Source organism: Peromyscus eremicus, chromosome 3 (assembly GCF_949786415.1).
Source record: "Peromyscus eremicus chromosome 3, PerEre_H2_v1, whole genome shotgun sequence".
Taxonomy (NCBI): Eukaryota; Metazoa; Chordata; class Mammalia; order Rodentia; family Cricetidae; genus Peromyscus; species Peromyscus eremicus.
This window is the reverse complement of record NC_081418.1, coordinates 35,258,123-35,275,355: the sequence shown is the minus strand read 5'-3', so window position 1 is coordinate 35,275,355 and position 17,233 is coordinate 35,258,123. Positions and strand designations below refer to the sequence as shown.

The 17,233-nt window shown below is 37.0% G+C and overlaps 1 protein-coding gene across 5 annotated transcripts in view; it reads left to right on the top strand.

Moving 5' to 3' along the window:
• Positions 1 to 17,233, top strand: part of Cadps2 (calcium dependent secretion activator 2) — a 540,468-nt gene that overhangs the window by 368,745 nt on the left and 154,490 nt on the right. For all 5 annotated transcript variants that reach the window (XM_059257429.1, XM_059257428.1, XM_059257427.1 and 2 more), the window contains exons 10-13: positions 2,515 to 2,623; positions 4,029 to 4,229; positions 11,803 to 11,939; positions 13,953 to 14,140. In XM_059257429.1, coding sequence (XP_059113412.1) covers positions 2,515 to 2,623; positions 4,029 to 4,229; positions 11,803 to 11,939; positions 13,953 to 14,140 — 635 coding nt within the window. The remainder of the gene's footprint in view (positions 1 to 2,514; positions 2,624 to 4,028; positions 4,230 to 11,802; positions 11,940 to 13,952; positions 14,141 to 17,233) is intronic.

The window sequence follows — 17,233 nt, the reverse complement described above, 5'->3', positions numbered from 1 at the left end:
ACCTGGAAGTGCTGGATCGTATATATTATACATCTTATTTGCTGAGCTGAATTACAAGAAAAAGGACCAAAGATCAAAAAACAAAATGTTTAAGCCTCTGTATGAATTAGGACTGTGGCTGCAGTGGCAGCTGGAGTGTGGGATTAAGCTGGTATGCTGGATATTTATTGTCCAATCAGAGGAAGTCATAATTGAGATATATCCAAAGAAGGAATTTAAAATATAGATCTCAAATAAATTTTAAAAAGTCCAGTGAAATGATGGACCAAGAAAATAATCTGCCCCCAGGCTTATAAACTTGAGTTTGTGCTTAGTGTCTAAATGTGTACAAAAATTAGCCTTCAAAATTCCTATTAGCTTGTATTCATTATCTTTGTTTTATTAAATATAAGTGTAATATCAAAGTTAAGAAACGTAGTGGTTGTGAAGTTGAGTTTTAAAAGCTCATATTGCACTGCAGATGGCCCAAGTTTCCAGCTCCCAGCACCCAAGTCAGCTAGCTTGACCTCTTCTTCTGGCTTCCAGGGGCTCCTACACTCTTGTGTTCATAACACACACACACACACACACACACACACACAGGCACATGACTAAAAATAAAGTGAATGAGAAAAATACATAAAGTGCTCTGGCCTGGTGATAACCCTGGGCCATCTGGTATTAAAGAACATGGAAATAGAAGTTCTTTACTTAGGCTTCATAGACTGTCCACAGAGAAAGCTCTGTTGAATAATAATAACTATGATCTAACGTGATGAAACTAAACTGATTGTTTTCATCCTTAACGACTTCAGCCATAAAACTATCTCATACATAAACTGTAGAACAGTCGTATTTAAGCTGTTTTTATTTCTCAACAGGCCCAGAAATTTAATAAAAAATCCACAACATAAGAACAGAACGTCACACTGTGAAAAACTAAACAAGAGATTTAAATCAGGCATTTTCCAAAGGTGGAACTTAAATAGCTTAAAAATACAGACCCTGAGATTAGAATCTTACATAAGAGGAGGTTAAACAGTAAATTGGAGGAATCTATAATAAAATTAAAATACAATACAATAAAAATTACAAATGCAACTATTTATAGAATGTTAAACTCTAAAAAAATTAACAGCAACCCAAAATGGACAGATGGAGAAAAATGAGATATATAATTGCTTAAAGGATATGTATGTAAGTTTTAGGATATTTTTTATAAAATTGAAAGGAATGAAAATAGAACAGAAATGGAACAAAAAAATCAATGTTTGAAATAATGATAGGTAGGATTCTAAAACTGATATTGCCAGAAATTATCCAAAAGAAGACACTCAGCATCCTAGTTAGGATATGCGTGTCACTCCAAAAGATTTCACAATGAAACTCCAGTAAGTTGAGAGGAAGACAACCTTTTCATTACTTTGTTTAGTTATGTATATGTATGTGTGTGGGTACCACTGAGTCTGTGTGGAAATAAAGGACAGCCTACTGGACTCTGTTCTCTGCCACCATGTGGGTCCTAGGGATCAAACTCAAGTCGTGTCAGGCTTGACAGCAAGCTCATTTACCTGCCGACCATTGTGACAGCCCCAAAGATGGAGAGAACACTTAAGAACAGCCACAGAAAAAGAGGAAAATTGAGTACAAGGAAAGCACAGTTGAGCTTCAACCAAACTTTTCAGCATGGACACATAGCCCTTTAACAATGGAATATTACCTTCAAAATGCTTACAGGATTGCCAGACTACATACTATATAGAAAGCAACCAGACTGGCACTTAGGAGTATACACACAAGAGCTTCTATTAAAGGAAGAAATTAAATTCAAAATGACAAAATGAGATTCAAGAAGCAGTGAACAGCAAGAAAACTAATAAAGAGGAAGTACATTAATATTACAGAAATGTAATATTAATAAAATATAAATTAATATTTAATGTTTAAGGTTACATATCTTAATAGTAACGTGTCCTGTTACTAAGTGCTAAAATACTCATAGCACCAAAACGAGGCGGAAATAAAGATGAGGATGAACTCTGGAAATGGTAGTGGATAAGGAATAAAGCAATCAGTTTGCTGTCATCAAAACCAGCTTAAGTTAAAACAAAAACAAAATAATACTTGAGAGTTCTCTTACTAATACAGGTGTGATGTAAAGCTCCTACATAACTGTGGAAAACTGGAGATCTGTTCGTCGTTCATGCTTAATTGGGGACCAAAAGGCAAGTTACGTACAGTTTGTGAATATACAGAAAGAATGATTGTGTACTGCATTTCGTTGGTTGGCTTTTCGTCTCCTACATAATGTATGAGCTCTCACTGCCAGCAGACCCATGAAAGGCACTTCAGTCTCAAAGCTGAGTTTTGAGGAATGCTAAAAATAGAATAATTTACATGCAAATTACATGTTTATGCTTGGAGGAAAGCCTTGGTAAAGAAAAACTAAAAGTTAAATTTGGTTATTATTTTTCTTTTTGTAACGGCAAACCATTTTTTTCTCTCTCTCTCCCTCTTTTTTTTTCCGCCGAGCAGGTTAGCCAGTACACCTTTGCTATGTGCAGCTATAGAGAAAAAAAGTCTGAACCACAGGAATTAATGCAACTTGAAGGATACACTGTGGATTACACAGACCCCCACCCAGGTAATGCTAAGTGAACCACTTTTCCAGTCATGTGCGGATGTCTGCAACTTTGTGATCAACTGTGTTTGTTCTTCATTTAAAACACCCCTTGATGAACGGAAGGCTAATTTGAAGCTCATGTAACTGGACAAGACTTTAAGTTTCAAATTATGTCTTTTACCATCATTTGCTTCTCTATTATTTTTATACAATAATAAAATATTTAAATTTTGCTGATAGAAAAATTATATGAGCTAGAGCAATACATGCAGAAACTTCACTGGGAAGCAAAATCACAAAGAAATAGGTAATGAAATGGCAATTAAATGATAGATGATAGATAGATAGACAGATAAATTTTGAGACAGAGTCTGTGTAGCCCTGGCTAGCTTGAAACTCACTATGTAGATCAGGCTGGCCTCAAATTCACAGCGATCTACATCCCTTTAACTGGGAGGTAGGCACCACCACTCCAACATATATGTTACATTCTAATTTCCTCTACAAAACACTTTCTTATATTTCTGTCCCTCCATGTATATTAAAGTAAGTTGAACATCATATATAATAATATACTATATATAATGATAAATCTGAAATTCAAAATCTGAAACATTCTTTGAATACTCATATGATTCCACAGCTAGAAAATTCTACATCTGACCTTATTTGACAAGTTGCAGTTAAAATCCATGGACAATAAGAATACTATATAAAAATTACCTGCATGTTTTGGGTATAAGTGTATGTGAAATTGGTATTGAGACAGGGATCTCACCCTCCAGATAACTCATTACTTGTAATGAGCTCAAGTCCAAATTCCAAATACTCTAAGGTCAAGCATCCCAGGTGTGTGTGGGTCCTCAAACTGTCATGGCTATAGAACTGAACACATGGTGCTTGAAAATGAGTGAATAAATGGATATATGGAGGGTAGTAAAATTAATCAGCAATTTTAAGAAACACAAACTTAGATACATTTTTAAATTAACATACCATATTCTCTAATTGTTCATTTGCAAATACAAATACCACTTGTCCAAAGATTAAGCTACCACCTAAACTGAAGTATCACTTTTACCTTCCCTGTATTTTTGTTTTACCTGAACTCATATTTCACTTACATGTAGAATGATAAATATACCAACACAAAGAATCTCCTTCTTTGGCATGAAACTCCAGATTTCATTCTGTCTTTCTGTGGGGTATGTTTGTTGTACTACCTAATGCTCTCTTGTCGAGAGCTGAGTGTTTCCCTGAGCTGTACGTAGAAGTGTTTTTGCTGTGTACCTTTAAATCATGGACTGGGGATGTGATCCTCAACTAAGATCATTTAAAGCATTGAGCTCATATGAATGAAGCTGGGTCAATAAAGACTAAAATCGCCAATCGTGTAAATTGTAATGGTGTCTTTCTTCTTCCACAGGCCTTCAGGGTGGCCAGGTGTTTTTTAATGCTGTTAAAGAAGGGGATACCGTAATATTCGCCAGTGATGATGAACAGGACAGAATATTATGGGTACAAGCCATGTACAGGGCCACAGGCCAGTCTTATAAACCAGTTCCTGTGGTTCAAAGCCAGAAGCTAAATCCTAAAGGAGGAACTCTCCAGGCAGATGCTCAACTTTGTAAGTTTTGTGAAAATTAATTTGATTATCAAGTAACCTTAATAAAATACAAAATTGAGCGAAATTTGTTTAGTATTATAGCTTGGATTATTAATTAACTAATTAAATAAAAGTAGTTCCTATTAGTCATAGAATTAGTTATCTAATTTTTCACATAAATCTGGAGTAAGTGATACCTGTATGTTGATGGACTGAGCAGCTTATATTTAGGGATATATATGTCTATACATATATGCATGTAATAGCAATTAGTAAAATAATAATAATAATAATAAATAAAGAGGCCATGAATCTGAAGTAGACCTGGGAGGTTTTGGATCGAGGAAAAGGAAGGAAGAAATATTATAGTTATAATATCAAAAAAACATTTTTAAAAATTCTACAGACATTCCAAAAAGAAATTATTTTGTTTTTGTATTTTTTAGCCTAGGTTTCTTGTTAGAAGGAGGAAAATATTGTGATGAAATTCCACTGAATGTGGAAAAGTCACACTGTGCATTTGTTTTTGGTAGCATGCAAGTATACTGAGCTAGGCCCTTCTGTGTTGTAGAGTGATAAGAGGAACATGTAGTTAAAAAGAAAGAAAGAAAGAAAGAAAGAAAGAAAGAAAGAAAGAAAGAAAGAAAGAAAGAAAGAAAAAGAAAAAAACAGGTTTTCTTATCTCCAAATGCTTTAATGTCACTTGTCAATCAGCTTCTATATGCTGATTTAAAACATTGAGACCTGGTGTATCTGTCAGGTTAATTCAGTGGTGATTGATTGTATGCTGTGTGATAGTGTTAGGAGTTTCTAACACACTTGGAATGATCACTGGACCAAATGCTTTATCTCGTTACACTCCTTTACAAACTTCCCTTATTTCTAGATAAACCAGTCTGTCTCTATCTGTAAGCTCAAGTTGTGGCTTTTTATTGTCAAGATTTTTCTCTGAGACAGTAACATCTTGACATGCATTATTTTCTTCTTTTCCTTTTCACGCATCAAATAATTACCCTCTACTTCTTAGACACTCATGAGTATATTACATCTGAGCATCTTTAAAGACTCTAGAGAGGCCAAACAATGAAAGTTGGGATTTGTGTCTTCATCTCAACTCCTTTGACACCTCTGAATTCCTTGTTTCACATTTTAGCAGCCTTTTGCCACAGTAGTGCATACATAGTCACATGTTGAATATTCTCTAAGAGCTTGTTCTAGAGGCTCGTTTAGGCATTTCAGTTAGCCTGGTCACATCAATTGCATCTTTTTTACCGAAAATGTCAGGTTAGAAATGATGCCATGGGCTATCATATTGAACCATCAGATACAAGGCTCCATCAGCACAAAAGCATGCATGCATGTGCACGTGAGTGCACACACACACACACACACACACACACACACACACACGTACGAATGCTTTCCTCTTTCTGTGTGTTGCTATTGCTCTAATCACACATTGTCCCTGAATTATTTTGCCCCCTCTGGATGATCTATACTTTTGTTTCTCCTGGTTTAGATTCTCAATAGGCATAACTGAGTATTTAGAATTAGGCTCTTTCAACATTCATATACCAGACTCCCTTCTTTATCTCATGGGATACGTTACACAGTATCTAATGTGAAACTCCTTTGTCTTCTTGTAAATCCGTGTTTGATATGTGAGCAGTCAGTGCCTCATAAGTAATACTGTAGTATTAGTTTTCTTGTTCAGCTCTATGTTTGAAATTATCACTCCTGTTTTCATGTGTGAGCCTAATCTCACTCTTCTTGCTATTTACTTTGTGATAATGAAGTACATCTAACTCTCTGTACCTACTGTTATGTCCACTTTATATTCTTCCTGTTTACTTTCATAGAGAAAAAGAACTAGAATGCATCCAAATTCTTATCTGACTAATAATACTAAGGTGTTTCAGCTGCACCTGTAAAATATATCTTCATTCACTCAAAACTCCTACATCCTTTTTAATATTGGCCTCTTGTCTGTAGACCACTCCTTTACTCTCAGCTAGGCTAATTTCTAAACATGTCATACTTAAGAGTGCTATTATATCATTTTTTTTCTATTTTTTCTAGTGAGTTGTTGCCCAGATATGGACTGTTTTGTTTTGTTTTTAACTCTTGAACTAGCGTAACTTTTCTTTTTAATTAATATATATTAATTTTACATAGTAATGAGTTTTATTGGGACATTTTCACACATGTACATGATATGTTTTTATCTGTTTCACCTTTCATTATCCTCTCTTGCTCCCTTCCCTCTTCTCCAGATGCCTTTCCTATTCCCAACTAGTCTCCTTTGTACAGTCATGGTTTTTTAGTTTTGATTTTTCACACACATGTGTGTGTGTGAAAGAGAGATGCATTGAGATTTTTAGGGTTTTTTACAGGATCCTGGGTGAGGGATGGTTTATAAATATGAACTCCTTACTGGTGATTACACACTGAAGAAAATATATCTCCCTCCTCCTGTAACTATTAACTGTCTATACTAAGGAAGATGAGGCCTTGTGTGCCTCTGACCGTGGCATTCCATCTCAAGCTCCTCCTAATTCTCTTCTCTTTTACTCTTAGATGTTTTTCAGTCCCACTTCCATGGCATTCTCTGGACTTTAGAGGGAGTAAAATAGTTCTTCTAGTTAAGGCAAAATATTTAGCAGTTCCTGATGCTCCGCATTTTATCACTTAGGAGTCTCTGCAGTTACTCTGTTGCCCACTGTAAAAGGGAACTTCTTTGACCAAAGCTAGTAACAGCACTAATCCATGCATGTGAACATAGTTATTGAGAAGTATGCTGTGTCCATTTTAGCAAAAAATAAAAACAGCTTCTTCACTATGGCCCCTGACCTCCTAAGTCATGGGTTTTGACCAGGCTTGCAGTATCAGGGGTGAATTCCCTCCAATCTAATCAAAAAGCATTGGTTACTCCCATTACTGGCTTGCCACTATTGCAGCAAAGGGCATTTTTCTGTCTGATCAGTCTGAACTAGAGCACACAGGGTCCGCAACTGAGTAAGAGTCTTACTGAAAATACTGCCCCCGCCCTCAACCCCAAGCAGCTTGCATAGTATCTTTGGACATTATGAGAGCTTGCTAACAGGTTCCAGCTAGATTTCTATATGTCCTACAACCAAAGCATGTGGTGTCTTGAGTAGTAGAGTCTTGCCCTAAGAGCAGCAAAAGCAGCTAAGTCATTACTATGCAGTGCAAACAGAAAGTAATTTCTGCATTGCACGTTCTGAACTCTGACTTCGATGCCCTTCTGGAGATGTGGCTCATTGAGCACACAAAACTAGTTGGGGTCAGTGCCCACCCAATATAATGTCCTCTCTCCCAGCAGAGCAGTCAGCCAGGTCTATGGTGGTCCTTCTGTGTTTGTGCCTTAGTTACTTTCAAGTCAGTATTAACTGTATGTATGAATTGAAACTATTGACCCTCCTATTCTTTGCCCTTGAGTCCACACAGCTATTATGCTAATGAAACGTTCAAATTTTCAGGTTCCACTTGAATGAAACCTCTCAAACTTCTTGAATTTCTAGACAACAGCAGTATTGCTCAATTTGGATTTTATTCCACCCACTGTTAGCACTCTTGGTGACAATACCACCTAAAGATATTACAGCATGGATATCCAATTGTTACCATAGAAACTCCACCCTCAATTACCATGTCCCACATCTCTAGTTAGTCCATAGGTTAATCATCACAATTTATGACACTATCACAGTGCATCATTTAAGATCATTTCTTGCTGGCTTATTTTGATAAATTTTCTTACACTGTTTCAGAAGACAGACTAAACTGAAGTTTGCTGGCATCATACCAGTGAACATTTGAATAGTACTACAGGTATTTTTTTATTTTTTTTAAATTTGGGAAAAAAATTGGGTAATTTTTTTCTTGCAGTAAACATCAATTGAAGGTAACCTGATACAACCCAGTTTTAAACAACAGACTTTGGCTATACCAGGTGATTGTGAACACATTTTCTAACTGATTCAGATGCCTCAACTGTGTCTTTTAAGAGTAAAGTATAGATGAGTTATGCCAAAGGAAAACTACATGAAAATATGTTCTTCTAAAAATGAGAAATTAGACAATATTATAGCTATTTTTTTTTAGTTTATGAGACAAAAATGTGAATGAAGAAATGTAGAGATATACAAAAGATACAAAGTAACAGATTTGTAGGGTGTAGGTTTTATGAAAACCTTTCATTAACTCATGCTGTTAAATAAGTAGATTGTAGCTGCTCTTACCACAGATATTAATTGTGCCACATGACCTGAGATTCTGCTTCACTTAACTCACTTTGTGTATTCTGTGACATTGTATTGTAATATATAAAATGAAATTTCTGTTGAAAGTAATGAGTGATCAATAGCAGGCATCTCTGTCTTACTCCCTTGCTTTTAAGCTGATACCATCCCTTGTACTTCGTAGTGTGCTGTGAGCACTCATAGCCATTGCCCTTCTTTGTTTAAAATAAAGGCCAGACAACTAAACCAGCTTTAGTGTTAGAAAAAATAAAGTTTGAATTTTAGATAGAAAAGCTAAAAAATAAAAGTATTTGTAACACAGGGAGGTCCGAGTTTTCTTGGAGTTGACTTGTAGTTCTTCTTGCGTTCATGGAAGCTGATGGTGACATACCTTTTCATACAGAGTTCTGCATTGTGCTTATCTGACACAGTAGGAGCAGAGACGCTGGGATAGAGCTGTAGCCCTGAGGGCCTGCAGGTTGATGATGATGATGATGATGATGATGATGATGATGGTTATTATTATTACTATTATTAGATTGTATAATTTTTATTTGTTGGGTAGCAAGCATGTACGATAGCAAATGTACGGCATTCAGAAGACAACGTGAGGCAGTCAGTTCTCTCCTCCTACTCTGCAGGTTCTGGGTATGGAACCCGGGTCTCCAGGCTTGTCAGCAAGTGGTGCCTTGACTCCCTGAACCATCTTATCAGCCCTGGTTTGGTTTTGTTGTTTTCGTTTTTCTTTTTCTTTTTTTTTTTCTTTGAGACAGGGTTTCTCTGTGTAGCCCTGGCTGTCCTGGAACTCACTCTGTAGACCAGGCTGGCCTTGAACTCAGAGATCCACCCGTCTTTGCCTCTGGAGTGCCAGGATTAAAGGCGTGCACCACCACTCCCTAGCTCCCATTTTGATTTGCCTTAAAATTTTAGTGAGTTTGTTGGCCTATATTTTCTAATTTAATGGAGAATATTCATTTGTGACTTAATATTTGTGATTATTATATATGTGATAACATATAATGCTATCGTTAATCTAATTTTTCATTTGTGTGTGCTTTGTCACATTAGTAAAAATTATTTGAAGCTGTATCTTATAAAATATTGCTTTATCAGTTCAAAAAGTTATTTAATTGTAAAAATTAGCTATAGACTTGTTTTCAGAAATATGTATTTTTAAGACTATTTTCCTGTTGCTTTTAAAAATGATTCTTTAAGCCTTTATAATAAAATAAGAATTATGAGAGGTTTTTTTCCTCTGAAATTTATTACATATCCTGTTCTCCACAGATAAACCATTAATGGTCGTTATTTTTAACTGCTGCTTATGACCTCTGCTGAAAGAAATAATGACTAAAAATCAGCAGTTATTTTATAAAAATAATCATCTCATAAAGGTGACACTAAGCAAATTTTTAACCTAGAGAAATGAAGATGCTAAAATAGATCAGTTCCTTCAGCTAGAAAATGCATATGTTTTGCCTTCCGTGGTATTCTGCCTCCTACTCCCTTGATGCTGTTTCATATTCCTATATGTTCAACTTTTATAAGACTTTAGACAGGATAAAAGATAAGTTGAACTGTCTTATTTCTCAACCCAAGAAAAACGTTTAGTGTTCATCAATTTAGTACTACTTATCATGTCATATATTTCATCATCTGGTAGTCATTAAATGTAAAAGAACAAATGATATTTTATTCAAAAATGGCCACTGCATACCTTACATCATCAATGCATTGTCTTCCATTGCTTTGTTGCTGCATTCAGTTTCTCATGTTATGTGGACCTGAGGTGTACATTCATCTTTGTGTCTTTTATTTTTAATGTGATTCTCAAGACCCTTCAGCTTGAATTATATAGTTCTTCCATCCACAAATATGGCTGAAAGTTGAACTTGACATGGATCAATATGATCTGGACTAAATATCTAAATGTGACTGATTATGTTAGCATCATGTCCACAGATCAATATTGAGTTTTATTATGAGCCTGACTCTATAATTGGGTTTAATCAATAAACTTTTGTCTCTTTTCCTTTGCAGTTTTAGGATTGTTCCACATAGGTTTTAGAAACTACACTTAGCTTGCATTTAGGACTCTTTTCTTGTGATGACCAGAAAGGGATTTATGTATGAATTTTGAGGAACAATGGGCATCATGTTTACAGTTGTGGAAGAGTCCACTCCAGTCACTGACTGCTTGCTCAGAGCTAATGTAGTAACACCCCAGCACTCCTTTGGAAAGTGTGGGGCTTTTTCTGTCTATATTTAGTAAATCACATTGAAGACTTTGACAAAACATACCATTAATGAAAGCAATCATAAAAGCTTGCCTTTTGATAAACCCGCAGGGTCCACAGGCATTGAAAGATGCAATCTGTAAAGAACAATAAATTTGAACCTTTGATTGAAGTGCCATTTGGGATGTGGTGCATTGTCTGCATATCTGCACAGACACGATGCTCCCTTTTTCGTGTCTCTTAAACTTGAAGCTTGAGAGCGTTCAATGCCATTTCTGCATTGAAGTTGGTCCCATTAAAAGCTCCATACAAAAAGCAAACTGGAAGTGATCCAGCTGAAGCTGTGTGCTTATATCTGCCCTAGTTTGCCATTTGGAAAGCAGGCTTCTGGCCATCATTGCTGTTTCCTTTATGAAGAGACTTGGATTGTTTTCTGGTTACTTCTTTTTGCAAGGATATTTGTAAAATACATCAACTTTTCTCTCCCTGCTCCCCTTTTTGGACAAGGTCTTACTATGTAGCCAGGACTGGCCTGGGATCCCCTATGTAGACCAGGCTGGCCTCAAACTCACAGAAACCAGCCTCTGCCTCCCAAGTACACCACCTTCCCTTAAACTGGAAAATAAGATTGTTCTTTGAGTAGATATTAGAAGCAACTTTGAATAAAAGTTGGATTTTGAGCCTGTGTGACGGCTCAACAGATGAAGTCATTTGCAACCAAGCCTGATGACCTGAGTTTGACTCTTGAAACCCACATGGTAGCAGAATCAAAAGAACCAACTTCTGCAAGTTGTTCTCTGACATCCATATGTGCATCGTGGCATTCATACACTCACACACATAATAAATACATGCAGCTGAAAGTTTTTCTTTGGATGTGTTCATTCTAAACGGGTTGTGGATTTTCTTCCTATCATTTTGGAGCTTCAGACTTTGCAATTCATATTAATATGATGAATTCTTTGCATCATAAACAGTGAATTAAAGGGTGGTCCTCTGTTATCATGAGGCCTGAATTTTGTGTTCTTTGTAAACTATATTCCTATTAATAATCAGAAACATAAATGTACTGTAAGTGACCTTTTGAATTTACAGATGCAGACCGTTTTCAGAAGCATGGGATGGATGAGTTTATTTCTGCTAGTCCTTGCAAGCTTGACCATGCCTTCCTCTTCAGAATTCTCCAGAGACAGACTTTGGATCACAGACTGAATGATTCCTATTCCTGTTTGGTAAGTACAAATCTGTCTGTCTATTCTACCTTTAGGTTAGAATAAAAGATTTTCAAAAGTGAGAAACAGTTGCTGTAAAACAACATTGTATTCCTGACTCATTTAATCACTGTACTTGGGGTTAGGGATAAAGAATTCCAATCGATTGCTTCTCAATTTGAAAATTATACACTTGAAGACCACTGCTGTGCCACTCAATAGTCGGGAGAATGGACTGGAATAGATGCTGAACTGCTTTATCACTGTCCCCCAGACGATGCTGAGTAAAAAGGAGGATGCTTTAAATAAAGATGGAAAACCTCCGTCACAGGATCCACCAATCCCTGCGCAGACATTTTAAAGTTTATGTTCTGTTCATCAGATATTGCTGTCTTGCACCTGTCTCTTTGATTCCTAGGACTATGTAAGTGACAGGGAAGAAACAGAAAAATTAACAATACAATGGAATATACAAAACAGGACAGCTTTGATTTCATCTAGCCCTCCAAAGATAATTTGAATGTGAGAGAGGCGGAGGCATAGAGGGGCAAAGGAACAGAGGAATAGAGATAGAGAAGTGATTTAAGTAGCTAACTGCTACCTGGTATGTGTTGAATGCAAAGCAAAATTTTGATATTATCATTTATATTTCCCCAGACACTACAGAGTGTGGGGATTAAAGTTATAGCCTAACAACTATTTATTATTGGAAATGGCATTTCCTCTCACTGCTTGATTCTCACGGATACTATGCCTAATAACTTCATAGAATAAATTATATTCTCTTCGAAGTCAGATCTCGGACAGTTGTGTTCTCAAGTCTTTGGAGATATCCAGTGGACACGAAGAAATAAATAAACTGCTCTGCTTACACTGACAATTCATCAGTTGTTTATGAGTCTGAGAATCGAGCTGGGTTTGGTGGCAAATACCTTTAATTCCAGCACTTGAAACCAGAGGCAGGCAGATTTGTCAGGTCTCTGTGAGTTCAAGGCCATTCCTGTCTATATAGAGAGTTTCAGGCCATAGAGGGCTAAATAGTGAGTCTTGGTCTTAAAATAAAAGGGAAGGTAGGGAAGAGGAAAGGAAGGAGGGAAAGGAAAAGAAAACATCTGAGAAAAATGCTACTATGTGTCTTGTATACAGTGAGAAGGGAATATGATGAGATTATGAGCAGTGCTTGGAGAAAGAATGGGCCTGCTTGTCAATCAAGACTCACTAAATGATTTTTCTCTGTGGTCCTATACAATTGAGTGCTTTTCCTGTCTCAATGGAGGGTTGGGGTGACATCTCTTCCCTTCCCTTTGTTAATACATTTTGCTGTAGTACCCCTGTAGTACCTCTAAAAGCCCCTTTCTTCTCTTTATCATTTTAATATAATCCATGCACGTGAGTTTGTCGTGGTAGTCTATGAAGCTGCTCTACCCAACCCTATCCTCCAGCATTAACCAAACTGGCTGCTTGCTTACTGCCCCACTCCCAGAGCCAGCATCTTACTTCAGAAGAACAAGAAACCACTCCTGGAAAATCTTAACTCTTAGGATCACAGAAGAGCAGACTGAGAAAAAAATATTCCAGGCATAAGCACACAAATGTGTGCTACCACCACCCGTGGACTTACTGAAATTTTTTTTCTAGTTTATGTTATAAAATGCTTTCAGTGAATGGTCGATTTCAGTGGTAGCATCTACTTTATTATTCTCATTTTAACTGACTCATAAAGAAATCAGAGTTTAGGGAGCATCACTCTTTGTGACTGACAAATGTAAATAAATCCTGTGAATAGAATTTGACTAGTTTTGAATAGCACTAGAGAAGGGCAAGGTGCCACACATTGTCACAGAGGTATTAGATTGCCAGTGCCAACAGTCACTTCCAAAACTGATGACATTCCATCTTACAACAGCATTTAAAACTTCAACTAGCAAAACAAATGCCAAGAGACACTCTACTGCTGCTGCTTACAATGCCTAAATATGCATGCAGAAAAGCAAATCTTAGAAGAAATATGTGTCATTTTCTTTTCTCTTGCAGGGGTGGTTTAGCCCTGGCCAAGTCTTTGTGTTAGATGAATACTGTGCCCGCTATGGTGTGAGAGGCTGTCACAGGCATCTCTGCTACCTTACAGAACTGATGGAACATTCAGAAAACGGTGCTGTCATTGACCCCACCCTGCTCCATTACAGCTTTGCATTCTGTGCCTCTCATGTGCACGGCAACAGGTATTTTAACTTGCAAATACTCAGTGAAATGTATAGGGTTGCCTGGAAGATGGGGAGAATGTGCTTTGCTGGTATCACCTAGTAACAGATTGTAAATAGCAGGTACTTCTCAGTAGGGGGAAAACAATTCACACAAAGGAAAAATGTACATCAATCTGCTGTTGATTTAGGTGAGCTGCACTTTATGTTTCTTTTTGCTGGCAGAACCACTTGAGAGAGAGAGAGACAGAGAACATATCCATGAGAGTGCAAGTTGTCTTTTCTTCTCCAGGGCCACCTGGTTCTGTATCTCTTAAGTGTCCAGATGGTTCCTATTGTAGTGCATATGCATGCCTGGGGAGGATTTCCTGAAGGTTGATGCAGGGCTAAGGATCTTTTCTTAGCTTTTATGGAATAAACTTTCACTGTTAAAGCAAGATCACATACCATACTCATGTTGAGACTCCTCCAAACCCTTCCCTAACTTACATTTCTGGAGCAAGTTTCTTGCATTAGGATTCTGAGCCAGTGAACTCACTTCTTATTTTACTAAGACAGAAGGAAAAGGAAAGAATCACCTAAGGTAGCCCTCCATAATTCTGTGCCTCTTGGCTTAAAAATTCGCCTATGACACTATCCTCCTAAAATTTTCTACAGACTACCTTTGTTAAGGCCCTTCCTATAACGGAGGTCTGTGCAGTCCTACCCTTTGACTTGTTTAACTGTTTTCTATCTCTTGCCTCTGCAGTTTTCTTTTCTTTCTTCCCAAAAACCTGGCTAAGTTTCGGGTTGTTTGCAGCATGACATAATGATCAAGGAACTCAGAAGTCAGAGCATCCTTGTTCAAGTAGATAATTAATAGCCGAGTGACTTAGGTGAATTTCATCATGTTTTCTCGAGTACCCACCTTAGGAAAAGCAAAGCCATAAATTATAGTTGGAAATGAAGCACATTAGTAAATGCAGAGCACTTAAAGACTGCTAGGTTAACATTTTAAAAAATTGACTTCTATTTTCCGGAGTATTGTCATCATGTCAGGCATGAGGTTCTTGGCTAGTAACAGTTGACACCTGGAATGTTCTTCTAACACCTTCCATCCATGTGGAAACAAATCTAGGATTTCATCAAACCTCCCTCATCACTGTCCTTGTTTGTCTCCTCTTCTCTGGCCTCATCTCCCTTTGTTCTACAGTCATGCTTGCTTTCAGGCAGGCATTCATTCATTCATTCATTCATGCCTTCATTTGTTTATTTCAAATACTTCCTGGTCTCCCAGATTCCTAAGTGTGGTGCAGCATTTCTCTCATTTCAGTTCCCAAACCTGGTCTCTTCTTTGGAAGAACTTTTTTTTTTCTATCCCACATCTTTCCCACTTCCACAGCTTCCATTGTGACCTCTCTATATATGGGTAATTCCCACCCAGTTATTCTGCAAGGCTACAGATCTCTACAGACATTTAGCATCTGGAATGTTGTAGTAATACGATCATCCTTCCATATCTAAAATTAAATCTAGGATTTCACCAAACCAGTTTTTGGACAAATTCTTGTAGTGCCTATCAGTAGCTAGCAATACTCCTGATACAAAATAAATGTTTTAATGAATATTCCCTGCATGAGGGATTTCATTGTTTGTCTCAGTATCTCTTCCATTAATGGACTCTTGACATCTAACTTAGCACTTTTATTTTTTCCCTTAGACCCAATTTGTTGTCACTGTCAATATTTTGTCCACACATTAGCACACAAGTTTCTCCATTTTTAATTTGCAATTATCTATCATAATTCTGGCCTTTTTTTTCTCTTAGCCTTTATGGGTACATCTCCTATAAGTGATCTATCAGTCACCTTCAAAATTAAAAATTAACTTTTAACTATATTGGTTTCAAAGCTCTTAGTAAATCCCATTCTATTATTAAGTTAAAAATAGATTCTGAGCCATGCCATCAATCTTTTCCCATCATTGCCCCATTCTGTCTTACAGATTTTACTTATATACAGTCTTATCCCATATAACCTGTTAATTTTCATGGGATATTTCACTTTTTTCTGGTCTTTCACAGTCAGATATCTTAAAATTCTTGTAAGATACAATGGATGCAATGGAACTTTGTTGAAATCCCTGCTGCTACCATTCCTCAGTCCACAATAAAATATAGTTGGTCTTAGTCGTGGGATCTTTTCACATTTTCACTTATGGAGCCCATGTTTGCTTGAGGAGTAGGAAAATGTTGCCAGTTGTCGTTTCTTTTTGTTGCTGTTCTCGGTTGTCCCATTTCCCCAAACTGAACTCTCTGTTGAGTGCCTGTGAGGTGAGAAAGCTGGTTCAGGGATGCTGATGACTTCCTTGACAGCAAGTGTCAAGAGCTCTTTCACTGAAGCCACTTACCTCCTAGCTGTTGCAATGCCTCCTGAGTCTTGGGCTTTGAATGAGAAACATCCCAGTGTGGTGCAGCATTCACAGACGCATAGAGAGCAGGAAAGGCTTCCATGAAACAAACCCGATGACAGTAATATAATCAGATTGCTTTAGTTATTGACGCTGAAAGGCAGACTTGAACTGCAAACACTTACGGAGAAATTCAACTAATGAGCCCCCAAAATTTGTGTGTTTGAGACATATTTTAATGCAAAGCTCCTGAAGCACCCAGGAGTGCTTGCCACTGCCTGAGAGGAGACATGATTTGAATCCTAGGTTGCTATAGTTACCTTTATTCTACAAAACTATTGTTTTCTTCATAATGATAATGTAATTTTTATGAAGCAAAGTTGGCGGTTAAGAAACAGATTTAGTATATAAATAAGCAGGGGTGTCAAGAGAGGAGAAAGATGTAAAAGAACAGTAACACACACCCTATAGTGGGTGTGGGCTTCTAGGGTCATGTAACTTGTAACAAAGTATGTTTATATGTCTCTGAATATTTTATACATTTTCCCATTAAAACCACTTCATAAAAAGTTAAAATATACACAGTAAGTTGGTCTCTGATTCAGTGTTTGGGTGGATGCAACTTAAAAAAGAGAAAGGAAGAAGTGGAATATGAGGGCAGTTCAAACTTCAGCTTATGGTAGATGTTATCAAAAACACACTGAGTTGTGGCATTTCCTGTGATGA